The sequence below is a fragment of the Lolium rigidum genome, chromosome 1 (assembly GCF_022539505.1).
Source record: "Lolium rigidum isolate FL_2022 chromosome 1, APGP_CSIRO_Lrig_0.1, whole genome shotgun sequence".
NCBI classification, from domain to species: domain Eukaryota; kingdom Viridiplantae; phylum Streptophyta; class Magnoliopsida; order Poales; family Poaceae; genus Lolium; species Lolium rigidum.
This window is the reverse complement of record NC_061508.1, coordinates 184275432-184301490: the sequence shown is the minus strand read 5'-3', so window position 1 is coordinate 184301490 and position 26059 is coordinate 184275432. Positions and strand designations below refer to the sequence as shown.

The following is a 26059-nucleotide window of genomic DNA, read 5'->3' as shown; positions in this document are numbered from 1 at the left end:
ATAGCTGGAAGGTCTTCGTCCTCAACCTCCTCATCATCAATCACAAAAGCCTCATTGTCACACTCATCTCGGTTTTCAGCCCGACATGGCCGTCGTAAATTCTGCACAACATCGAATATAGCCTCTCTTCATCATCGATGTATTCGGGCTCCACTTCTCTTGGGACCCTACTGCCGGTGCCCATGTTTGACGAGCCACCACGTCGCCGTGCACTAACCGAAGCTCCCCTAACCGAGCTGTTCCGGCTAGAGCTGCCATTACGACGACATGAATGCTGTCCGAGAAGTTCCAACTGCCGGCACAACCACATCATTTTGCGGCCTCACATGAAATTGCTCTTTCTCCTTATGCTTAGCAAACATGGTAGCGAGCTCTTCATCATTACTAACTTTCACCCAATCAATTCCCCCATCGTAGTATTTGAATTCCACTTCATCATGCATACCCCAAGGATATGGGCCGCAAATTACCTCGCCAAATTGTCTAAAATTCCAATTACAATCCATTGGCAACCGATAATCAAACCCTCCTTGGAATTTCTTTTGATCCTTTGCATCCACAATGAATCGCTCCCTTCTAATGTTCACCAAGAAAGCAAACCGCAATTCCATCCTAATCAACCAAAAACAGAGAGGCAATGAGCACACCAAAAGCAAAATCAAACGCAATGAGCACTCCATGTCAAATCGACTATTGCACTACACAAGAAAGCTCAATAGGAACAAGGCTTACCCCTCGGGAACCCAGTCGTGGACGCGGCGGGTCTCCGGCCCCACGCCTGCCTCGCCAAGGTCGTCGCCGCCACTAGCCATTGCGTCGAGCGAGGTGGAGGGCGCGATGGCGGAACGAGCGACTACGTCGCAAGGGGGTGGGGGCGGAGCGAGGTGCTCCTGGAGGCGGTGGAGAAGGTGTCCACGCGGGACGGCCGCGCGGCGGCGCAGGTGGTGGTGTCGCAGGTCGTGGCGGCGCAGGTGGTGGCGTCGCAGGTCGTGGCGGCGCAGGTGGTGCCGGCAGGGGCGCGAATCGGTGTGTTGCTGTGTGGCGGGAGCAAGGGGGTAGTTCGGTCTTCACCTATTTGTCATTGCGCGGTCCTACCTGTAAGATCTGGCCCCACTTTCGGTAACGGCAAGAGACGGAAACGTTTGAAGCCCGACCGTTTGGCCTCGACGGAGCGAGTCTGCGCCGGAGCGGTGGCAAAACTGAGCACCATTCTGCTCTAGTGGCAAAACTGAGTATTGCGCGGGCTGTAGTGGCAAACCAATAATTAACCCTTAACTGATATGGCATTTGACACATAAACTCTACTTAAGGACTTCATTAAGAAGTCTTCTTTGTTCAAGCTGAAACATCATAGTTTTTATTCAGGAATAATATTTGGCATTAATGAGGACTATTTGGGTGTTATTAGGATCCAAGTGGGGCTAGTTCACCATGTGCGGGCATGTGCATGGTCTGCATCTTCCATCCCCTTCCCTCTTCCCAACCCTCTTACAGCGTGCCCCCAAAAAGTGCGTTCTTTTTCAATCCTCCTTTTCCCTGTTATTTTGCACACTTTTATGACCCAAGTGTTTAAAAAAACATCAAATAAACACCTACCCACCGATTGCTTTCTAACGGTTACAAATATCGTGTCCTCTATTTTTTGATATTTATTTATTCATTTTTCATTGCAGAATATATCGAGTATATACCAAATTTGACTCATTTCAAACATAATGGCACATCGACTTATAGGAAATTAAACTAACGCAGTACTCTTTTACCCTCAAAAAAATTCTCCAAAGTGTTCTCATTCCCACTTTGAAAAAATGTTCACACACCTTTCATACTCTCATATATGTTTTACTACTTTTTAAACTGCCTCATATATGTTTTGCTGCCTATATCTTTCTTTATCTGATTTACTATATTACATAGTTTACACAAAATAGATTTTACTTTTATGATGCCCCTGCCATAAAAAATGTACACCCTAAATATGAGGCTACGTTTCTCTAAAACAGAAAAGTTTCAAAAACCTCACCAAAGCTTCATTTTGGAGTGAATAACAAGGATCCATGCTTAGTTTTACAATTCCATGTTTCAAACTTGATAAAATGATGGTCAAAGTTAGGTTTGACTAAATTTGAAATGACCATAAAAAATTCAAAAAAAATCAAAAAAATGGAAAACCTTCTCACATAGACTTCTTATGTCATATACTACCCATTCTAGTTGATAAACATGGTCTACATGCTGTTCAACAAAAAAACCATGTGTCTAATGTGATATCTCAAACACTGGGGTACAAGTTCGAGGGTGAAGACAAGAGGTTTAGGGTTTGGAACATGAAAAGTTTCAAAAACCTCACCAAAGCTTCATTTTGGAGTGAATAACAAGGATCCATGCTTAGTTTTACAATTCCATGTTTCAAACTTGATAAAATGATGGTCAAAGTTAGGTTTGACTAAATTTGAAATGACCATAAAAATTCAAAAAAAAACAAAAAAATGGAAAAACCTTCTCACATACTCTTCTTACATGGAATAGATGTGTAGTGAACTTATTTGGCCAATTTAGACAAGATCAAAAAAACTTGCTTAGAAATGAGGCCATTTACCCTACCTTTGGAGCTCTTTTGTAGCACGATTTGACATGAGTTCCTCAAAACATGTAATCTCATCACTCCAACATCATTCAAACATAGTTCAAACATGTACTCTAATCATTCCAACAGCATCCAAACACAAATACAACATTATTCATGAACTTTAGTTGGTTCCCACTCAATCATCTACAAAGCGTTGCGGCTTCTTCTTGGTCCTTGCGCTTCTTGCCACTACTTTGCTCCTTGTGATCCTTGTGCTCATTGCTTCTTTTCTTCTCCTCTTGGTTGTCGGCACCTTAACTACCTCGAGCTCACTGCCACAACTTTGTTCGAACCTACAACGTAGCTGTACAAAACAAAGGGCGGTAAGATTGTGTCAAGTGATAAATGTACACTAGTATTGGAAAGATTTACATACCAAGTAGAACTCACAACCACAGAAGGTTGGACACCAACATTTGGAGCCTCAATTTTCTCCTCAATTGGATCATCAATTGGATCATCATTTCCATTATCAATTGGATCATCATTTTGATAATTTTGTGGCTCATCAATCGGATCATCAATTGGATCATCAATTGGATCATCAATTTGATCATTTTGTGGCTCATCAATTGGATCATCAATTTGATCATTTTGTGGCTCATCAATTGGATCATCAATTTGAACATTTTGTGGCTCATCAATTGGATCATCACTTGGATCATCACTTGTAGCCTCCATCGCATCCTCATTTTGATCATCATTTTGCTCATCATTTGAAACATCAAAACACTCTCCGAACGCTGGATCTCTTGCGTTATCACGATGCCTAGCGAAATGACCGGACCCACCACACCTTGTGCACTTACGTCTCCTCGGTCCAAGTCCAGCTCCTTCGCTGCGAGGTCTTATTCTACTTTTCCTCGGTCTACCTGCTGCTCTCTTCGGAGCCGGAGGGCAAAGCTTAAAACCGGGGTCCACTTGGATCCCATTGTTGTTTTCCCTCCAAAGCGAGGTAAGGCATGTGCATATGTGGCTTTGAACTTTGCAACAGAGTAGTAATCATGCACATACTTGTTGTATGTTACCTGCTTGACTCGACGAGTAGTGATGAAAAACAAGGCATGAATGCATGGCAACCCGAGTTATCCGCCATTGCCTACAGCTGCAAGTTCTAGCTTCTAAATCCACTTGGATATCTCCATTCCCTCTTCTCTTTATCCAAAAATGATACCTCTGCCGTCGTAGCTGAGCAACGAGTCATGTCCATTTCCAAGCCTCTTGTTTTACTGCTTCAATTCATTCATCACGGAAGGGATTATAATGTGTCCCATGAATTTTGCCTCGGCTATTCCTGCTCGAACAAGAAATTTCTGCACGTATTCTACCCTTATCTTGTCAAGCAAATCCGCCAAATAAAGACCCTTTAGTTTTCGGATCGTTGAGTTGAAAGACTACGCAAGATTATTATGCACATAGTCAACTTTGCTCACTTCACTGAATTGGCTTCGGCCCATAACTTGGAGTGGTGTGTTTCCAAGTATTCCTTCACTTTGTCATTTTTGTATAAGCGCCTCATGTGATAGTTGTGCTTCTTCACACTTGCAAGTCAAAGATGCTGGCCATAAATTGTCGGCATACACCTTTCCTTTGAATTTCTTCCCAAAATTTGCAGCAAGGTGACGCATGCATTCCCTATGCTCTACTCCGGGGAACACATTGTCCACGGCTACTTCTAAACCCTTGCAAGCATCCGTATGAATTACCAACCCATTGGGATGTGCAATAGCCCGGCGCAGTTCTGCAAAAACCAAGTCCGGCTCTCCTCGGACTACTGCCTCTATCACGCCATAAGCAAGCTGGAAATACAAAATTGTGTCCATCAAGCTGCACAAGCTGCTACTAAGCTGTCCTTTAAACCTCCCTGTGAGAAAAGTAGCATCAATAGCCAAATAGGGCATGCGACCTTCCAAAAACCCCGGCGACAAGCCTCAAAGCGGACAAAAACCCTTCTAAAGCACTCTTTGGTCATTGTCATTCCCCTCAACGTGTACTCCACGGTGTGGTGATCAATATCTACAATACTACCGGGCTGGTCTTCTCCACTTCACCCTTAAATGAATACAACGAGTTTAAAACTTTCACTGCCAATTACCATAAATAGAATCCATAGCATGTTGTTTTCCATTGAAAACCCTCATGTATGGTACCTCTATCTTGAACTTTTCTTTGAGCTTCTTACGCAACTCCTTTGTACCCACTTGATGGTCTTCGTCACCCACCGTTTTACTTCTTCAGCCACCCATCTTGACTTGGCTCTGCTGATTGTTTCCTTCCTCGGGGTTGATTCCGGGCATGTGTGCCTAAAAGGGTTCACTTTGACTTGAACATTCGTGCTATTTCGCATTTTAGACGCGTGCATCCTCCATGGACAATCTTCGGTCGGACGAGTGCACTCGTAACGTACTCGTCGCTCTTGTCAACTTCAAATGTACGCTCCGCACGATGCGGTATGTCACAAGTGCATTTCTACACTCACTCATGGATGCAAAGATGGTACCTTCTTCCATCGAGAGTTTGCGGGGTCCCATTCAATAGGCTGGAAGGTCTTCGTCCTCAACCTCCTCATCATCAATCACAAAAGCCTCATTGTCACACTCATCTCGGTTTTCAGCCCGACATGGCCGTCGTAAATTCCGCACAACATCGGAATATAGCCTCTCTTCATCATCGATGTATTCGGGCTCCACTTCTCTTGGGACCCTACTGCCGGTGCCCATGTTTGACGAGCCACCACGTCGCCGTGCACTAGCTGAAGCTCCCCTAACTGAGCTGTTACGGCTAGAGCTGCCATTACGACGACATGAATACGTCCGAGAAGTTCCAAGCTGCCGGCACAACCACATCATTTTGCGGCCTCACATGAAATTGCTCTTTCTCCTTATGCTTAGCAAACATGGTAGCGAGCTCTTCATCATTACTAACTTTCACCCAATCAATTCCCCCATCGTAGTATTTGAATTCCACTTCATCATGCATACCCCAAGGATATGGGCCGCAAATTACCTCGCCAAATTGTCTAAAATTCCAATTACAATCCATTGGCAACCGATAATCAAACCCTCCTTGGAATTTCTTTTGATCCTTTGCATCCACAATGAATCGCTCCCTTCTAATGTTCACCAAGAAAGCAAACCGCAATTCCATCCTAATCAACCAAAAACGAGAGAGGCAATGAGCACACCAAAAGCAAAATCAAACGCAATGAGCACTCCATGTCAAATCGACTATTGCACTACACAAGAAAGCTCAATAGGAACAAGGCTTACCCCTCGGGAACCCAGTCGTGGACGCGGCGGGTCTCCAGCCCCACGCCTGCCTCGCCAAGGTCGTCGCCGCCACTAGCCATTGCGTCGAGCGAGGTGGAGGGCGCGGTGGCGGAACGAGCGACTACGTCGCAAGGGGTGGGGGCGGAGCGAGGTGCTCCCGGAGGCGGTGGAGAAGGTGTCCACGCGGGACGGCCGCGCGGCGGCGCGGTGGTGGTGTCGCAGGTCGTGGCGGCGCGGGTGGTGGCGTCGCGGGTCGTGGCGGCGCGGGTGGTGCCGGCGGGGGCGCGAATCGGTGTGTTGCTGTGTGGCGGGAGCGAGGGTAGTTCGGTCTTCACCTATTTGTCATTGCGCGGTCCTACATGCAAGATCTGGCCCCACTTTCGGTAACGGCAAGAGACGGAAACGTTTGAAGCCGACCGTTTGGCCTCGACGAGGCAGCATTGCGCCAGAAGCGGTGGCAAAACTGAGCACCATTCTGCTCTAGTGGCAAAACTGAGTGTTGCGCGGGCTGTAGTGGCAAACCAATAATTAACCCTTAACTGATATGGCATTTGACACATAAACTCTACTTAAGGACTTCATTAAGAAGTCTTCTTTGTTCAACTGAAACATCATAGTTTTTATTCAGGAATAATATTTGGCATTAATGAGGACTATTTGGGTGTTATTAGGATCCAAGTGGGGCTAGTTCACCATGTGCAGGCATGTGCATGGTCTGCATCTTCCATCCCCTTCCCTCTTCCCAACCCTCTTACAGCGTGCCCCCAAAAAGTGCGTTCTTTTTCAATCCTCCTTTTCCCTGTTATTTTGCACACTTTTATGACCCAAGTGTTTAAAAAAACATCAAATAAACACCTACCCACTGATTGCTTTCTAACAGTTACAAATATCGTGTCCTCTATTTTTTGATATTTATTTATTCATTTTTCATTGCAGAATATATCAGTATATACCAAATTTGACTCATTTCAAACATAATGGCACACTGACTTATAGGAAATTAAACTAACGCAGTACTCTTTTACCCTCAAAAAAATTCTCCAAAGTGTTCTCATTCCCACTTTGAAAAAATGTTCACACACCTTTCATACTCTCATATATGTTTTACTACTTTTTAAACTGCCTCATATATGTTTTGCTGCCTATATCTTTCTTTATCTGATTTACTATATTACATAGTTTACACAAAATAGATTTTACTTTTATGATGCCCCTGCCATAAAAAAATGTACACCCTAAATATGAGGCTACGTTTCTCTAAAACAGAAATGGTCAATTGGATGGTGGAAGTAAAACAGTGTTCCCTGCACACACAGCAACTAACTGAAGCTCACATGGAAACCCAAAGGCACATGCAGCTTTCTTTGTGCAAACACATATCTAGCTCCTTTATATGTAGATAAACCCCTCTACTTGCTTTCTTACAACAGCTCAAACCCGTCGGTCCTCCTCTTCTTCCATCTCCTAGGAAGAACCAAACAAGCCAAGCAAACTAGCAGCCACTGCATTGCTCACGAGATCCTCCTCACAAACGGAAAAACAATGCATGCCTCAAGAAAGTTCAAGAGAGCATTCATGGAGCAGCTCCTGCAGAGCCTGCAGGTGGCCGGCCTCACCTCCAAGTCCATGGGTCTCCGGGAGCGCCGGGATGCCGTGAGGCTCTCCTCCGATGTGGCCATGGCATTGGCCAGGGGCAGCACGGCGCCGTGGGCGAGCGCGCTCGTCACGCGGCACGCGGCAGAGCGGCGCCACGAGGCCCTCATGCGCCGCATCCTGAGCACCGCTGGTTACGAGTCTAGCCTGAGGGCGGCGGCAACGGCGAGCTGCCGGAAGGAGATCAGGAGCAGGAAGATCGTGAGGAGATCGCACGGTGTGTGCAGCTCCAGAAGGAAGAGGAGGAGCTCGCTGGTGGCGGCGAGCGGCAGCAATGGTGCTACGGTGGCTAGGAGGATGGTGAAGCGGAGGTTGCAGCTTCTCAGGAAGCTTGTGCCCGGAGGGGAGGAACTCCATGGCTTCTCATTGCTCACTGAGGCCCTGGATTATGTGATGTGCTTGAAGACACAGGTGGAGCTCATGCAACGCCTCTGCAAAGGATCGATCCCAGCTGCCTCGAGCATCAGGGTATGATCTTCTTTTAACTTTATATATCATATTAGTGGTAGATGTTAATAATTAACTTCTTGTATGGCACACGAACTAGTTATTCATGGCAATTGGTGTACAATGTATATGCTCTTGTTTTTTATTTTGTTTCTTCTTGATCCTTCAGTTTGTCCTAAATTCAGAGTCTTTGGAGTCATGTTAAAACTACTTTTTTAGTACTTGTACCCTTCTTTCAGTGACTGAAACATCTCTTCTTTTACACTAGGGTAAACTGTTGGAATTTGTGCGTGGTACATCCATTTCAGTACTGGTATAATCATGTCTGGTACTTGTATTATACTTATTTTTGCCAGGGTAAAAGAACAAAATAAAAATAACAGCATAGTGCCTCGAAGCTTTTGCTCACTGCAAGCTACTTCAGCCAGCTTCTACCTAAGCATGTCAATACTGTTTAGAGCTAAACTCTTTTTTACCTTCTCAAGAATGAAGAATCACATAAACGTGTCCTAAACAAATAATAACAACGAGTTGTAATTCAGTATTTTCCCGAGTTCTGACAGTTAGCATTCTCTGTTCTTGGCAGGCAGAGGCTGCCCCAAACCAGAATGCAGACATATAAACATGCATGAGAGGTGTGAGAGGATGAGGATCGAATATTAATCCCTCAACATACCGGTGAACAAAAAGCAAGAGGACTGGAACTCAAGCTCAACTTATATGCGTTGATGGGAGAGCACAGATGGTTCCGGGAGCCAACTTACTATAGCTAGCTAGTACTAGTAGTGCCACTGTAACTATTGTTAAGTACATGTCAGTGCAGAGATGGATCTTGGCTTAGATATGTCTCCTATAGCTAGGATGAACAAGCCAACATCCATTCGTTGAAAAGAATTTTGGTGTTAATTACTAATTAACTACCAGCTTAATTTTTGTCTCTTTCGGAGGGAGAAATTAAGCATGCCCATTTTATCTGAAATATTAATCATGCATGTACGTGGGTTCTCCAATCTCAATGAAATGTATTCTTCTCAAATCTAATTTTCAGTTGGTTTTCATAATGATAAGGACATGGCACAAAATTGCAGGCATGTATGCAGGAAATCATAACAAGCTGCGGTTGCACCAGAAAATAAAGAGATGTTATATCCAAGGCACTTGCAACAAAATCAAAGCTGTCCTAATTCTGTTGATAGTCAAAGGGTGCTAAAAAGGCATGCTTAACTTGTGAACTATAACAAGATGCAGCATTGGACGCACTAGGTCACGGTTCGACACACTGACACCTTTTTTTTTCGAGCGGTCGACACACTCACTCCTGAGTACGAGTTGCAGAAGAATAAGTGTTCCGCTTCCACCACCTCACCTCAAGAAAAGAACCAAAATACCGAGTATACTGAATGTAAGCAGAGTATTCTGGTATCAAGAGTAGTCCAAAAAGGGAAAACATCTCTTGAAGAGAACTACAGTATATGCAAAATCATTATGAGTGACACCTCTTGGTGGGTGTATAAAAAAGTTGGCCCCTCTCTACGCACCAACCCATAATTTGTTCTTGCTACCAAGAGACCTAGGATTCCCATGCACTATTGCAAGCTGCAAGTACTGACTTTGCTTGGGCACTTGATCCAATCCCACATATATTCACATTCAAATCCCCAACTAGTGCCCCAGCACTTGCTAATTACTGCAATGGTTGAGAAGGTATGTCTTCATTGATCAATTAAACAAAGTAAATCAGATGCGAGCAACAAAAATTTCCCATAAAACTGAAAGTTACATACAAAAATCTTCACGGTTCGTCGTCGTCTCTACCTCATCTTTTAGCATCTTGACATTCCTCCAAAAATCAGGTGACCAAATTACAGAAGACCAAACCAGCGTAGGCTGCACTCACCCGAACAGGTGAGAACATAATATTGTGGTGCATTGTTGTCGAGGACACACCGCTTGCAAGGCAAACTGCCAAGCCACTGATTCACCGCCGTACTACCGCGGAAGAACTTTGTGAGCATCAAAGAACGAAGCACAAGAAAACTTGACACCGCCGTTAAGATTGGCGGAAACGCAGTGCAGAGAGCACAATCCGCGAACCTATGCACACCATTATCTCATAAAATAAAACTAGACCATGATAGCGTGTGTTTCTGCGCCCGTCCATTTCTATGATATAAATTTGTAAGTAGGTATATACATAAAACAAAATTTTAAATCTGTATTAAATGACACATATATTAATAAGCGATGACCGTCCCAAACCGAAGTGGCCTCTTGTAGAAAGAACAACAGAATATGAGTTTCAGAGTCAATATTTAACACAATATGAAGAGTTCCTAGAATCGCAAAAATCAGTGCACTGAAATGACAACATCTAAATTATCAATATCCATTGCACAAAGTAGCTAAAAGATGTATTCTGATACATTTAAATAACAAACAACAAAAATAAGAAATACAACACCAACTATAACATAGTGACTACAACTTTTACGACAATGGGTCTTAATACTACAAGGCATATGGAGATTTAACTCCCAGTGTGAACCTAAGAGCATTCTTCCCGATATCAGCTTGCTACAAGTTTTCTCTTAACTTGCCTCGGTAAAAAAAAAACTCTGTTGTAAAGCCAATAGAAGATATTCAAACTCAGGTTACATAGAACCTACACACAATGTCTTTCAAAGTCAACACATAAAATTACCGAGAGCTTCAAATAATACTTAATCATCCAGATTGAAAACAAATTTGAACATATCATTACATGAAACCAAGCTATGGATATGCAATCAAGACATAATTATGGAGGGTGTACGCCTAAATAAATGAACACGCCAACTAAAACAATGTCACAATAAGTCAATACAAACAAATAAATGGTACCAGCAAAACTGAGATATACTTGCATAAATGTGGTTTTACATGTTACTATAATACAATTCATGGAAAGAGAATATGTACGAAGCAAACTAGTTCTTTTTTTTACTGTGTATCTGCTCATGAGAAGGAAGGTGCATGTATGTATACAATTATATGACCAGTTAAGCAAATACCTGAGATTCATGAAGAAAAAAATCTAAGAACATATAAATGTCAACAATAATCGTCACTGGTAAATACTAAAGTAAATGTGTTTCTTGCATATTCTCTAAACTACCATTCATGAGACGAGAATATGGAAAGATAAACAACACAAATTGATTTTTAATTGTGTATCCGCTCATGAGAAGAAAAGATATACATATGCATACAGTTAGATGACCGGTTATACAGATACCTGAGATGCATGAAGCACAAAAGTCAATAATAATCATATGTACATAGGTTCCCCTTTTCAAAAAAGAAGGGTTCAAATGAGATTGTAGAGATTATCGTTTTTAAATACCTCTGTTTAGCGGGGTAGGCAAAGTTGTTCCTGATCTTTCTACAAATAGGTGGACGCTAATATATTGGGTATTTAAAACTTAAAACCACAAGAAAATAGAGCAAGAGAAAAATACAATAATAAAGAGTACATAAAGGAATCATAGCCGAGGATAGCTGATACAAAAACCAATATGAATAGTTGCATTTCAAGATTTATACGGGTCCATTTAGATGTGAACTCTTAAGGAAATAGTAAAACGGGACTTAATAATATTCGTATGAATAAATTGTAACCATTGATAGAGATGGATTGTTAATATTGTGTTTTACAGTGAGGGAGGCATACTGTTTTTGCAAAATCAGTCATGTCACCTATGTCCTCTGAACAAACCTATTAACATGGTACCTCCAAAAGCTCTTGAAAATTACACAGTTGCACAATAACAGAAGAATGGTCATTGCTACCTTGGCTGTCAGAGGAATGAAAACAAGTGGTAGGAACATTTGAATGGAAATTGACGCAAATAGAGAAATTTAACTAACCAAGCACCACCGATTTTTCCTGGGTTTTCACTTTTTTTTTATCGAGGTAGCAATGACTGCAGACGTACCATTTGAAATCCACAAGTGAAACATCATCGAAAGTTGGCTCTCGTCTCTATGTACAATGAGAAGTACAATAGTGTAATATGGACGATGCATATCCCAAAACAAAGAGCCACATTGTTCCTGATACGTTCCTTGCAGCACCTTGTCTTGGTGAATGCGTGACTCCTCTTTACCAATCAACTGATGTGATGGACTTGTGAAAGTAAAAGAAAATGGATCAAGGTGAGAATTTAAATACGTAGGAAAGTGAATCAAACAAGAAAATTGAGCATCAAAATCAAACTTTAGGAAGAAAGCGGGAAGAGGGTTTTTTTTTCTTGCACATAAATGGGGTCAGAAGACCCCGGTGGAGCTTCTATATAGAACCACTTGGCAGGTACATATTACAGGATAGCCCCTTGACATCTCTTGCCCTACAAAACCTAGTATTTGAAGAAGGGGCCTTCCAATTTACAAAAACCACTCTGACTAAAAGGTAGAAAAAGCAATCAAGTCTGCCACCTGCCGCCGGCGAACTCAAGGCGTCACCGCCGAGTCCTGAGCACAGAGTGCTCGAACGCTCATGTCCGGCGACCAGATCATGCCTCTGGCTACCAGAAGAGAGTCGGGGACAAACCACTTGACTCTCCCGTGGCGTCGAGCTCCAGCAGCCGTCCTTCAGGGCCTCCGCCATGGAGGTTGAGGAAGAATGGCCACCATCTTGGCCGAAGAACACGGTGACGACTTTGGTCACCGCGTGATGCGCGCAGACGAGAACAGCTCCAGGGTGCCCATCAGCAGATCCGACAACAACGATTTCGCCAAGCATTCCCTCCCAATCTCCATCGTCATGATGACCAGAGAGGGGGGAAAACAGGGCGGAAACGCGCAGATCTGGTGAGGAGCCGGCGAGCTTTATTGAAGAGGTCGCGGCCGCGCCGCCGCCGTCCGCCTTCGGCTCCGTCCACAGGAGCACCGCAGCCAGCAGCCACGCCACCACAGACCACCGGGAGTCGCTCCAGCTCCACCGTGGCCGAACCCCTAATGGCATAACGCCAATCTCCACATGGGTAAAAGCAGCAACAGAGCTAATCCTACACCTAGATCTAACCCTAGCTACTCCGGCGCCTCTCCTAGACCTACTCCGGCCGGCTACTCCGGCGGAGGTGGCCCTGGATCGGCCCGGCCGCACACGGGTGACTCTCAAGGTACTGTGGATGCTAGAGAGAGGGGAGGGGGAAGAGAGTGAGGTGTGCCTGACGAGGGTAAGCGTGAGATACCACCCGTTGTCGATACCGCTGTTGCTGGGGATACCCACTTTTCCCATCATTATCACATCGCTGCATCTCTCCCCCCTATCCCTCTTTCTGTTAGACAAATAATGAGATGACATGAACTATAGGAGTGGCAATATAGTAAGCTGATACATGGCCGACATCAATCGAGAATCCTTTTGTGAAGTACTTGTTGAAAATATAAGCAAATATCCATATGAAATAATCCGTACAAGTAATTGATAAATCATGACTATGAAAATAACAAATAAACCAATCGTGCAGACTAGTAATGTAGATGAACAGATCACATCTAAACAAGACAAACCGATCGCATCTACCACATAAACTAGAAGAAGAAACTCTAACATAAACTGAAAGAGAAACGACAAGATCACATACTTCGCAGCAGCGTCGTTGTCGCCCATGTTGAGGTTGTCGAAGAAGTCGCTGAGGTCCGGGAAGAAGTTGTCGGTGTGGAGGAACTCGTCGTCCGATGATGACGTCGTGATGCCAGTAGTCGCGCCGGAGCGCTCCCCAAAAACCTGGTGCCCCTCACCCGTACAGGTTCACGAGAGGCAGGGTTCCGGAGGCCTACTGTCCCGGCAATCGGTGCACGCCGACGGACGTGATGAGGAAGACGAAGGCGGCGGCGCAATGAACTGGAAACAGGTAGTCGCATATGCGTCTGGGCGTGGCGACTAGGGTTGCGCAGGGTCTTATGTAGTGCGGTTCGGGAAGGTCGTGGGGCGCAGCCCACGTCCGAGTCGGCACAGCCACGATCCAGAAAAACTGGAAGGCAAAACGGCTGAGTAACGCGTCCGCTAGTGACTCAAAATTGATTACACAATTAATTTCCCAAACAGTAAAAAGATAAACTCGGCTCAGCGAGATTCCCGCAACCCGCGGCGCGTCGTGACGAGGCTTGGCGAGGCGAGGCGGGCGGCGGAGGAGGAGTGCGCGAGGGCCACTCATTTACTAGGACTAGAATAGCCCACCTTATATACCACTCCAACTCTCTCCCAACTAGCAATGTGGAACTAAACTTTATCCCCCACTAATGCTGCCACCGATTTTTGGAATGGACCATGTGAGTTTCAGAATTTGATAATGGACCATCGGCCAAAGGCCAAATGCCCAAAAATTCCAGCAGTACTCCTTGGATCAATCGAACAAATCTAACTTCCAGCACTTTGACTGACAACACCTGCAACAAATACGAGAGAGAAAACATATCAATCTGAATGAATCTGCACAAAGTAGAACCATTAATTGGGGGGAGAAGGGGGTGTATATAATATCCTCAAGGAATGCAGATGGACAACCTATCGCATGAGAATTAGAGGAATGGAGTGCAATGGAACAAAGGATTTAAGGAGGAGGAGCAGGGGTTGCAAATTTGCAGTAACGGACCTCCACCATCTGCACGCGAAGAATTGGACGCCTCCACATAAATTAGTGGCTCCTAGAAATGGAGAGTAACGCATTGACCAACAATGGCGGCACAGGCGGAGCTACAATGGCCGCGCAAAATCGGTCAAGTGTACTAATCAGAGAATGTGGCCGAAATTGAACTCAAATAAGACCAAATTTGGGAATACCTAACCTAATTGAGCTGTCCATGCCGGAGTGCGATTCGCCGTCGCAGGGGTACGAAGAATGGCGGCGCGGGCGGACCAAGAACAGCTGCGGAGGCGGAGGATAGTTGGCGAGCAGATGAGTTTCGCCGCCCCACGACCTGGAAGGAGAACGAAGAAGGAAAGTGAACGGTAAATGCTTGAAGCCCAAACACGTTGGGCTGTTAACTAACTAGCAATGATGGGCGCGGCGTGGGGCTAGTATGGTGATGGAAAATAGGTGAAATAACATGAAATACACCATTTAGATTATAATATGTATAATAAGCTGGATAAACTAAACCCGGCTAGACTGGTATACCTAGTATTAATATACTCACGGGCTTTTATTGTGCCTAAATTGGTAGTCGCTGTTTTGGCCCATAAATAGTAGTCTGGGCCTTGATTTATTTGATTCTACATACCAGTGTTATTGTGTTTTTTCAAAAACACATCATAAATATAGTCGCTCACATACACGCGCATACATTCAACCTTATGAACACACACGCACACACTATCTCTATTAGCACCTTTGGAAGACTGAGCCGGTGGATTGGATCTTGAAATTGATGAAGTCACCACAGACGTCTCGCTGTCGACGGGAACGTTGCCTCCCACAGAATGAAAATTTTGCCTTTATAAGACACACAGATGTCAAACCTGGGGTTTGAGCTGCAGTGGGCTAGTGAGTACAACCACCCTCCTAACCATCCAACCTCAGATTGGTTCTTTAAATGCGTGTTATGGTGTTTTTGTACGGCAATTGAATACTAACAATGAATACGTTATTTGGCAAGTAGTTTTATTGTACTACACACAATTCCTTACATATCCGAAATGCACTCGAAAGACATGAACACAACATACATGAAATGTAAATCACACTAAACGATGAACACAACAAAAGTAAAGAGAGGATGGACTGCATTAGGGAGTCGGACTGAACTCTACGCTGATCTACTGCTTGGCATTACCGTGTTTGTCATCGAACGAAAGGATAATAATATATTTCTTATTCTTTATTGCAGAAGGATAATTATATATTTCTTGTTCTTTCTTGCGGTTTGGTTTCTTGGCGGAGGAGCTTGTTGCACCATTCCCGGATGCGCAGATGGATTTTGGTCTCAGGAACCAATCAATGGTTGCCTTATTGGCAGTGAAGATGGTATTGTTGTTTTCGGGGATTGTTAGGCGCATATGGGTCATCCATACCACTGCATCCCTTGGTCAGGAGAAAATAGCAAGGTTTTCCTGGGAACGTTGTCCGCCTACACATGCCTGCATTATCAGAAGAAGAGTACCGCCAGGTACATTTATATGCTTAAACGGTTAATTTATGCCTGAATGAATCGTTAGCACTGATCTTTGCGAAACTGGCACACCAGGTATGCATACATATGCTTGAACAACTAATTTATTTGCAAGAATGAATTGTTACCACTCATCTTTGCCAAAGACCTAGAGCGGCCCCATCGGGCACAGGGGACAGCCTGAGCTGAACAATAGAAGATATTTCTATTTTAAATTACGATGGCGAAGTAGAAATGTGCGGAAAAATAGGGGAGAGCTACGTGCAAATAGATTCATAAGTGAACACACTAATATCCATGGAATAGTAAACATCACTGCTCATATTACTTTAGATTCCACTACATAGCTAGTTGAGCGATGGACACTAATAGGATGCAGAACACTAACCACATAACTGACGATAGACCAAAATACACATGCAGAAAATTGAATTTGAACAGTAGTGTAGACCACCTTGCCTAGGCAGTAGGTATGTGCTCTGATAATTCCTTCCCCTTGCACGGTGAAGTCTCGCCAGCGTTGTCTTTGTCAGTGTACCTGCAGGACCAACAGATAGTGTGGCTAAATGGTCTTCTATCCAGGGATTGCTTTTCGAGGGCCCTGGCTGGTGTCATCCGGATTCTTCTATTAACAGATCATCGGAACCACACAGTTAATTATTCGCTCCTCTCTAACACATTTCACTTTCAACAGTATTATATCATTCACATACCGGAGTACTTCAAGAGATTGTACATGTATTTATGTTTCGAAATACTTTCTATTTTTACATCTGATATATGTATGATTCTTCTAGAACAAATACTACTTACCAAACTCAGTATTGTGAAATTTTGAGCACATGGTAGCTTATAATTCTGTAAGTTTGGAAGATATGGTCGAGGCCAAAAGAAGTAATAGATCTCCACAGGCAACAACACACAAGTTAAAATTTAAACTGATCATGAATTATACAATTTGCACTGGCTGCCTAATTTTACCAGCATTTGGATTCATTGCAAATTCCCCTTCATTGGGAAAACTACCATTAACCTCTAACATGATGGATTACCAGTGTCAAGAAAATGACGGTCGAGGCCAAAAGAAGTAATAGACCTCCACAGGCAACAACACACAAGTTAAAATTTAAACTGATCATGAATTATACAATTATACTGGCTGCCTAATTTTACCAGCATTTGCATTCATTGCAAATTCCCCTTCATTGGGAAAACTACCATTAACCTCTAACATGGATTACCAGTGTCAAGAAAATATGGCAAAAGGGGGGATATACCTTGAAATAATTCTCATCAGATTTCTGTCATTTTCATGATTTTGCAGGGTCTTACTTTACTGTGAAGGTAGTAGAACTTCAATAGCAGCCACTTCAGTGGCAATGGTGAATTCCAAACCTGAAAGTTGAAAGAGCTAATTCATTTTCTGGTGATCTGTCATTGTTATCCACTTAATTCCCAGCGAGGATCAGAAAAGTAGCTTGCAAGCCTGCGAGGCTAAGGCGACATGTGTTTTGGATCTTCCTCTCTTTGCTTGCCTATTATCAATATACTGTGGATTCCACTCCCAGGGGCTAGCATTAAAGAACCAAAGGGATTGCGCGTAGCCTAACTTTCTTGACGAAACACTGTCTTTCAGATAGGAACCTGCAAGGCAGGACCTGAAAGGAGAGCAGAAAAACAAATAAGAAATTGTTTAGAGCACAAGGATAATTATAACCGATGCCCTGCTGCGAGTTGGTAAATGAATTGCACCATGTAACGAACTATTCAACTTGGACAGCAAAATAAATATGCACAATTTAAGGATAACTTAAGCGAAAACATAATCCAATGTTTAATTTGTCTACCAGTGACAACAAGAACAATATGTCTGATTATAGAATAACTTAACCTGAAACATGACCTGATGTTAATGTTCCGAAACATGCACCAGGTAACGGACTACTCAACTTGGACAGTAAAAACAATATGTCTAATTATAGGATATCATAGGATAAAATATGATTTAGCGTAAAACATGGTCTGTTGTTTATTTTCCTAACCTAGACAGTAAGTACAATATGTGCAATTAACCCAAAGCATCGTTTTCATGTTTATTTTGATATACTCAACCTGGACAGTAGAACAATATGTCTATAGGATAACCTAGCCTAAAATATTATTTATCTTAAAACATGATGTGATTATTATTTTCTAATATAGAGAGTAAGAACAATTTGTCTAATAACCAAAAGCATGGTGTGCTGTTTATTGGTAAGTTGACGGAAAATACTCGCCACTTTATTGGTAAGTTGACCCAAAACTAACAAAGAAGTGTACAGACTAACAGATGTGTCATGGTTTAGAAGTGGCATACAATAAAATTGATGAGACAAAAGACATAATACAAATGTTTGTTCACATAAATGTGCAACGTTGGAGATGTAAGCTGCCCAAATTCCTCTATATTAGATGAACACTGGATAAAGAATGAGGAAATGTTTTAATTGTCTAAATGCAATGCACAGATATACCTGAAGCCATGTCTAAGTTACTGAATGTACCTGCAAGGCTGCAACCATGATATGCTCTGATGTGCATACTCTTACAGATAGTCCATTACCTCCTGGTATACAATATTTATAGTTTTAATAGTTGGCACATCATTTTTGGCCATCACAAATATTTTTAATCCTTTTCTTGAGGTGATGAAATACTGGCGCAGAATTGTAAATGAGAAAATATAGGTTTTGGTAAATAAATGGCTACCTTATCCAATGCATGACCGTATTTCCATTGCCGAGACTAATTTCACACATCCAAGCAACCATATCATTTGAAGGCTGAGAAAATTTAAATAATCAGTTAAACAATGAGGAGCTATATTTGGGAGTTCTCGATGGCTCGTGCTTTTAAAATTTGTTTCAAGTACCAAATATTCAGTAGATGGCACTTCATTTACAAACAAATAGAAATATGTGAGAGTATGTACATAAGGAACATCTGGTGAAAGCTAGATATGCGAATATGAATGAAAACAAATATCAAATAGTTCACATACAGATCTAGGCACAGGGATTTGCAATGGTTAAGTGTGACGAAAAAGCAGCAAGAATATGGACATACAACTGATATATAATTAGAGTGTGTGTGACACCAACATACAACATGACTAATGGCTTCTTCTATTTTATTTTCCATGTTCATTATGGCATGTATTTACAGGTAGATAGCTTTCTCAAAAAAAAAAAAACTTGAGAATGGAAAATCTGCTACAAAATCGAAGATGGCACCGGTTGATTCCACATGGCTCGCAACTACTCATTCCAGAGATAAAGAAAAAGGCATTATAAAAAGCAAAAAAAGCAGAGCAGAGCAAATCTAGCCTTAGTTTCACAAACCATATAAGATTGAACTCACAAGGTTCAAACAAAATTAGTAGAAACCTAAATGTATTGCATTAGTCATGTTAAAATACAGGCTAAAATCCAGTGAATAACTATTAACTTCACTTATGTTTTGTAGTGTGCATAAATTAAAGAGAATTTATGCTATTATGTTTTGCATTGCAACTGCATGAACCAGAACCTGCACGCTGATTTGGCCGCGGTCGATGGCGCCGGCCGTTCCATGATTCTTTTCGAGTCGGAAACTCATGACGTCGCCCATCCAGAACGTTCTCCACCTGAACCCACCGCCGCTCATCCTTGCCCTGCCGTCCATCTGCTAGTACCAGGTCCTGAACCTAACCTGCAGCTCCAACGTTGATCTGTCAAATGTTAGAATCTTAATCATCGGCCTTGTCTCCGCGCAAGCGCCACGCCTCGTGCTTGGAGGGGAACCGGCAGCAGCCAGAGTGCTCACTGACATGCTGCGGTGGAGGCTGAGCGTCGGTGAGTAGCAGCAGCAACACGTCGTCCCTGCAGCATGGTCGATGCCGTCCAGGGAGAGCAACGGGGAGGCCTCCTCCTTGTGTCGGCGGCGGCATGCCTGAAGGTGCAGCAGCCGCGCGGACGTGCCGGAAAGATGACGGCCGGCGAGCGGGAGCAGACGCAGGACGGCGAGGGAGGCAGTGGATCGGGGACATGCGTGACCTGCGGCTGATATGCGCCATCGGCGGGTACAGAGGAGCTCATACGGGATCTGGAGGATGGAGGAGGAGTGGGGGATCGGGCAAGATGAGCTCCGGCAGGGCGGGGCTGGTGGAGGGGGGTCTGGAGGACCTTGGCCTGGCCGGTGAGGAAGATGATGAATAGAGAGAGGAGATGAAATCTGAAAAGGGATTTATCCAGAGAGAGAGCAAGTGCAAAATAAATGATCAAAGCGGTGCCTTCAGGACCAGAGCAAAAGAATGCAGAGATCGACACGAAGACCCGACAATTCATCAAACGCCTACCCACCATGGCCCACCACTATCCCAGGATGAACAAAGCTATGGCCACACCGGCAATTCCCAGAGCATCCACCACCAGAGGACCAATATACAATCAAATGAAATCTGAACCTGCCTAAATCTATTAGAGAGCACCAAATCTGTACACGGAAAAAACACACAGTAATAAACCAGCACGGAACATACGTGTTAGCTCAAAGTTAATCAAAAAAGTAATTCAAAATTGTGTGAAAAAAGATGTTTATTCACCTTTAATATAGTAGTTATTTTGGGACCCAATCAACGTGCTAAGGCCTAGTGAACGGTAAATGCTTAAAGCCCAAACACGCCAGGCTCTAAGCTAATTTTGGGGGCCAATCAACGTGTTAAGGTCTAAAACAAGGAAACTCATATACACGGCAAAATCTATACACCTACCAGGTCGGTGGCTACCGGGCACCGCACACCTCCAGGTCGAGAAAATGTTTAAATATGAAAACCGTTCAAATCTGAAAACCATTCAAATTTGAAAAACCGTTCAAATTTGAAAATCGTTCAAATATGAAATTTGTTCAAATTCAAAAATTATTCTAATATGAAAATCGTTCAGATTCGAAAATTGTTCAAATAAAAAATTTGTTCAAATTCAGAAATGTTCAAATTCGGAAATTGTTCATAGAAAAAAATACATTTTTGTTCAAATTAAAAAATGTTCAAATCTGAAAAATGTTCAGATTTTTAAAAAGTGATTTCTTTTTAATTTGAAAAATATTTAGTTTTGAAAAATGTTCAGATTTTAAACAAACAACATAAAACAAAAAAGAAACTAAAAAAACGGCTTACCTGATGTTGGGCTGCGGCCCAGTTAGTAGCCCGGGGGGCGCGCGGGATGTGCGGCAGCCCCATCGGCACCGACCAGATCGGTGGACATCATCTCCCCCTATACACTGACAAGGTCTGACAAGGTCAGTGGTTACCGCGCGCCGCACACCCGCCACGCGCGGTATGGGCTGGCCTGGTCGGCCCAGTTCGCGGTTTACTTCGTTTTTCTGTTTCTTTTTTCGTTTTTGTCCTTTCTTTTCCTTTTTCCTTTCTGCTTCTTTTTTCTCGTTCGTTTCTTTATATTTTTTAGATTCGAAAATATTAAGATATTTCAAAAAAATTGTTGAACTTTTTAAAAGTATTCATATTCAAAAATTGTTCATATTTTAAAAATAGATTAAAAAAATGTTCCATCCTAAAAAATGTTCACATTTCAAAAATGTTCAATCTCATAAAATGTTCAAATTAAAAAAATGTTTAATCTCAAAAATGTTCAAATTTAAAAAATGTTCAATCTCAAAAAATTCAAATTTAAGGGTTTTCTCTCTGGTATTTCCTGTTTTTCGGGTTTCTATTTGGTTTTTTGACGGTTTTCGAAATTGGTTCGGCCTAAATGTTCAGTTTTAAAAATTGTTCAAATTCTGATTTTTTCTAATTATTCAGATTTTAAAAATCTTTTCAAATTTAAAATTGTTCACATTCTGAACAACATATAGTTCTCGAAAATTGTTCAAAATATAAAACTGTTCAATTTCAAAAATTGTTGAATTTAAAAATTCATATTTTGAATAGATCCCAAAAATAGTTTCATAAAATAATGTTAGGTTTTGAAAAAGAAAAATATTAGTAACAGAAAAGAAACAAACCTGGTCGTTGGGGGTGTGCGGCACGCTGCACGAGCCAACCAGGTCGGCGTATAGCAGTTCGCCTAAAACAATACTGGGAGTAACAATCTTAGAAGGAGAACCGGCCTTCCCACATCTGTAGACCCTTTGATTGTCCGATCCGATAGTTAAAAATGTCTGAACTCTGATGTCAGTTTTAAAAATTGTTCAAATTTTGATTTTTTATAATTATTCAGATTTTAAAAATCTTTTCAAATTTAAAATTGTTCACATTTTGAACAAAATATAGTTCTCAAAAATTGTTCAAACTATAAAATTGTTGAATTTAAAAAAATTCATATTTTGAATAAATCCCGAAAAATAGTTTCATAAAATAATGTTAGGTTTTGAAAAAGAAAAATATTAGTAACAGAAAAGAAACAAACCTGGTCGCTGGGGGTGTGCGGCACCCTGCACGAGCCAACCAGGTCGGCGTATAGCAGTTCGCCTAAAACAATACTGGGAGTAACAATCTTAGAAGGAGAACGTGCCTTCCCAGACCCTTTGATTGTCCGATCCGATAGTTAAAAATGTCTGAACTCTGTGAAGAGGTTTTGGTGGTTCTATTATACTGTAAACTAATAGAAAAATGACTTTCATGTCAAACTTTTTTTTTTGCTTCGGAACCGTGAATACTTTCTAGTTCCTACTTCACATCCTTTTTTTTTTGAAATTAGTTCCTACTTCACATGCTAACAAACAACAATTCCATTGTTCAAAATTAACCAGCAATCATTGCAGATTTGCAGACACGGCGTCCTCAAGAGTCGAGAGAAGAGATCATCCAAACAAAAAGGCAACCATCACATATGTACTGTTACAGTTCATTCCATGGGACTGCAAGACTAACATCATCCAAGTACGCAATTTTCTGAGACGTCACTGCTGCTACCTTCCGCTGGCTGGTGCTGGTCATCCTCATTTCCCAACGAGGGAGTACTTGTGCCGACGGTTGTTCCTAAGAGCGCAGCAGCCGAACCCATAGACGACGACGAGGAGCACGACGAAGGCGGCATTGACGAAGGCGATCTTCTTCCAGCTGTTCTTGAGGTTCCCTAGGACGCCGGCCTTGCAGGACTGGCAGCCGTAGCAGAGCTCCGACTGCTCATTCGACCACGCGTCGCAGTCAGGGTCGGCGCCGCTGACATAGCCAGGGGGCTTGGTCCAGTAGGTCTCGTTCTGGTACGTGAAGTTGCACGCGGTTGGGGGCTTGCAGCATCCAGACTGCACACACAAAATTTGTTGAGGTTACAATGAAATTCTTTTTCAGGGTTCATAATTTATCTTGTTATAGATTCCAGATCCCTTCAAGTTCAGGATAGATGATTCTTTCAGAGAATGCACGTGGTGTATACTTAATCAAAAGATTGCAGTTTCTGAAGTCATAATCAACTGCAAGTTGCATCTCTATGGTATGGTTATCTGAACTCTGGAAAAGCACATATGAACACATGCTCTGACCTCTGAGAAGTGTGATTGCTTGTAAGACCAAATCAATGGGGTGCAGAAGTCGTTGATACATTCTTTACAATCACTTTCCTCTTACTCGGAGCTGAATTAGTATGTAGGAGTTGCCTGTGACGATCAACTGCTATGACGTCGACTGAAGCCGATAGCTTGGTGGCTCTTTTCTACCCTATTGCAGCCCTTGTCCACATACGTACGACTTTGATCAAGTCATGAGTTGCTAAATGTCACTTTGAGTGATGCAATATAAAGGCATAGGCTCGGCCAGTTTATTAGTACAAAGGAATTATCAAATGAGGACAAGTAATATAGTACTCAGTAATATGGTAATGTACATGATTCTCTTCTTCCAATTGCCCAAAGGTGTCTTACATAGATTGAACTATTTTCGATCTAGATTCTTTTGGCAAGAAGATAGTGAGAAGAAGAAATATCGACTGGCTAAATGGAGTGTTGTTTGTCGCCCTAAAAATCAAGGAGGACTTGGTATCCATGATCTTGAGGTCAAGAACTGAGCCCTACTTGGTAAATGGCTATTTAAACTTCTTTCTGAAGAAGGAATATGGCAAAGCATTCTTAAGAGAAAGTACGTTGGCTCGAAGGCTTTGTCCCAGGTTTTGTGGAAACCTGGCGACTCGCACTTCTAGGCTGGCCTTATGGCGACAAAGAAATTCTTCTTTCCATATATTTCTTTCTCTACCAAAAGGATGGATCTCAGATAAAGTTCTAGGAAGATAAGTGGTTGGGTAATACCACTCTTCGTGAATAATATTCTGCTTTGTACAATATTGTCCGTCACAAATCTGATACTCTTGCGAGGGTGATGAAAATTCACCACCGGAGGTGACGTTCAGGCGTGATCTAGTTGGTCCTAGGCTAGCGTATTAGGATAAGCGTAGGGTTGAGAAAATTCATACTTCATAGTGTGACGTCGGAAGTAGTTTAAACTAGAAGTGAGATGATCGTGACCGGTTTGGAACGTTGCACTTGCACAATAGTACAATCAAGTGGCATGAAAATACTACTCCGTTTTTCAAAAAAGATCTTTGTACCTCCTGTTTAGTCTTTGGCGTGGTAAGGTAGCTTTCTACCTGATGTAATTAAACGGCATGTAGATATATCAAAAGATTAATTCGAACCGTTTGCTTATCCAAGAAATGGCTTGAAGAGGTCAGCAAAGCACATCATCGATCGATATATATTTGAGCCAAATTCGGGTGAAGTATTCCTATTGACTTTGGGTACATTGATTAGAAAACATTACTTAAGCGTGTGTGACCGGTGAACTTGTGCTCAAGAGGACAGGGTATCATCCAACGTATGCAATGCAATGGAAAGTTCTGCATATATAGCTTGAGTAAACCGGTGAGGTTGCCATATGTATATACATGAACTTAACATTTCTTACGTTGCTATTTAGGTAAGAATTGGCAGCGTTGTCAGTGCGTGTTGTGACTTACGACAGCAAGTGTACAGCTGAATCTATGCAGCGCAGATACAGAAACGAATTATGACGTGAATAATAACTCTCCACTCGAGTCTAAAATATATGTTCCAACACAGCAGCTGATATTTCACAAGTTCATCAGAGGAGTATGAGTAACTAACCTGCACCGGCGAGAGATTGGCGTTGACGAACTCGTCGAGCGTCCGGTTGCTCTGCAGGCTCCGGCACACCTTGGCCTCCATGAGGCAGCTCCTGATCCTTCCCCAGTTGTGACCGTCCTCCACCGTGCGCCTCAGCCAGCTGGAGTAGTCCCCGAGCCGGTACTCCCTGAACCCTCTCCCGGACACGGCCTGCCCGGCGCTCGCGTTGGTGACGGCGAAGGCGAAGCCCGCGAAGCAGAGCGCGGCGAGGATGAGGAGCCCCGTGAGGAAAAGGTAGATCCAGAGGAGCGCCGACGCGCGGCAGCAGGCGCCTACGAGACCCGCGAGCGAGGCCACCATGATGGCGACGCCGAGGACGATCGCCGGCGTGCGGAGGAAGCGGTCGCAGTCCGTCGCGCCGCCCCGGTGCGGCGCGCTCGCGTAGATGCCCGCCGCGAGGACGGCCGCGCCCAGGAGGAGGGTCACCACGTTAAAGACCGCGAAGACGGTGTTGCTGCACCGCGGCGCCATTTGCGATGGAAGTTGCGCGGAGGGTCGTGGTTGTGCTTTGTGAGGGACAGGGGAAGGTAAGTTATAGCGGGAAGATGGAGCGAAAGAGTTGAATTGGGCAACAGCCTTTTTTCCACTCCCTCTTTTTATTGGGCAACTGCTCATTTTTATTGCCTGTGCTAGGTGTTACCACGCTGAAACTAAGGTGTCAAGGTGGGATCCCACCGGGATTTTACTTATAGTGTATTTTGTTTTTTTAGTTCAAATTTTAGTAATCAAAATTTAT

The 26059-nt window shown here is 43.1% G+C and overlaps 3 protein-coding genes and 1 long non-coding RNA gene across 14 annotated transcripts; 1 reads left to right on the top strand and 3 right to left on the bottom strand.

The window, feature by feature from the left end:
- The first annotated feature begins 7440 nt into the window (after window positions 1-7440).
- On the top strand, window positions 7441-8025 carry LOC124653678 (transcription factor IBH1-like 1). The gene has a single exon (XM_047192751.1). The coding sequence runs from the start codon at window positions 7441-7443 to the stop codon at window positions 8023-8025; it is 585 nt and encodes a 194-aa protein (XP_047048707.1).
- A 6213-nt stretch (window positions 8026-14238) lies between these two features.
- On the bottom strand, window positions 14239-15508 carry LOC124682806. Its single transcript, XR_006996462.1, has 3 exons — window positions 14830-15508; window positions 14637-14737; window positions 14239-14430 (listed from the first exon to the last, which is right to left on the bottom strand). It is a non-coding gene; the product is annotated as an uncharacterized LOC124682806 (long non-coding RNA).
- A 115-nt stretch (window positions 15509-15623) lies between these two features.
- On the bottom strand, window positions 15624-20396 carry LOC124685960. Of its 11 annotated transcripts, XR_006997685.1 has the most exons (6): window positions 18901-20396; window positions 18696-18757; window positions 17430-17810; window positions 16607-16690; window positions 16281-16337; window positions 15624-16120 (listed from the first exon to the last, which is right to left on the bottom strand). XR_006997685.1 is itself a non-coding variant. In XM_047219995.1 (4 exons), exons 1-4 carry the CDS (start codon window positions 19852-19854, stop codon window positions 17523-17525), a joined length of 357 nt encoding a protein of 118 aa, XP_047075951.1. In that variant the 5' UTR covers window positions 19855-20396; the 3' UTR covers window positions 16697-17522. The 11 variants fall into 11 exon arrangements, 3 of the variants coding, with proteins under 3 accessions (XP_047075951.1, XP_047075943.1, XP_047075938.1); XR_006997681.1 differs by lacking the exon at window positions 16281-16337; XR_006997667.1 differs by lacking the exons at window positions 15624-16120; window positions 16281-16337; window positions 18696-18757 and having other exon boundaries at window positions 16355-16690; window positions 17430-17547; window positions 17688-17810; window positions 18901-18974; window positions 19720-20396.
- A 2527-nt stretch (window positions 20397-22923) lies between these two features.
- Window positions 22924-25794, bottom strand: LOC124682805 (tetraspanin-7-like). The gene is made up of 2 exons (XM_047217414.1): window positions 25285-25794; window positions 22924-23433 (listed from the first exon to the last, which is right to left on the bottom strand). Exons 1-2 carry the CDS (start codon window positions 25792-25794, stop codon window positions 23128-23130), a joined length of 816 nt encoding a protein of 271 aa, XP_047073370.1. The 3' UTR covers window positions 22924-23127.
- Window positions 25795-26059: the final 265 nt, after the last annotated feature.

Coding starts and splice junctions, on each gene's coding strand:
- LOC124653678 (XM_047192751.1), top strand. CDS start 7,441: ATGCATGCCTCAAGAAAGTTCAAGAGAGCATTCATGGAGCAGCTCCTG.
- LOC124685960 (XM_047219987.1), bottom strand. CDS start 19,854: ATGGACGGCAGGGCAAGGATGAGCGGCGGTGGGTTCAGGTGGAGAACG. Junction 18,975..19,719: donor GCGGCCAAATCAGCGTGCAG/GTTCTGGTTCAT, acceptor AAATTTTCTCAG/CCTTCAAATGATATGGTTGC. Junction 17,811..18,900: donor ACGGTCATGCATTGGATAAG/GTAGCCATTTAT, acceptor CTCTCCTTTCAG/GTCCTGCCTTGCAGGTTCCT.
- LOC124682805 (XM_047217414.1), bottom strand. CDS start 25,794: ATGGCGCCGCGGTGCAGCAACACCGTCTTCGCGGTCTTTAACGTGGTG. Junction 23,434..25,284: donor CCAATCTCTCGCCGGTGCAG/GTTAGTTACTCA, acceptor TTGTGTGTGCAG/TCTGGATGCTGCAAGCCCCC.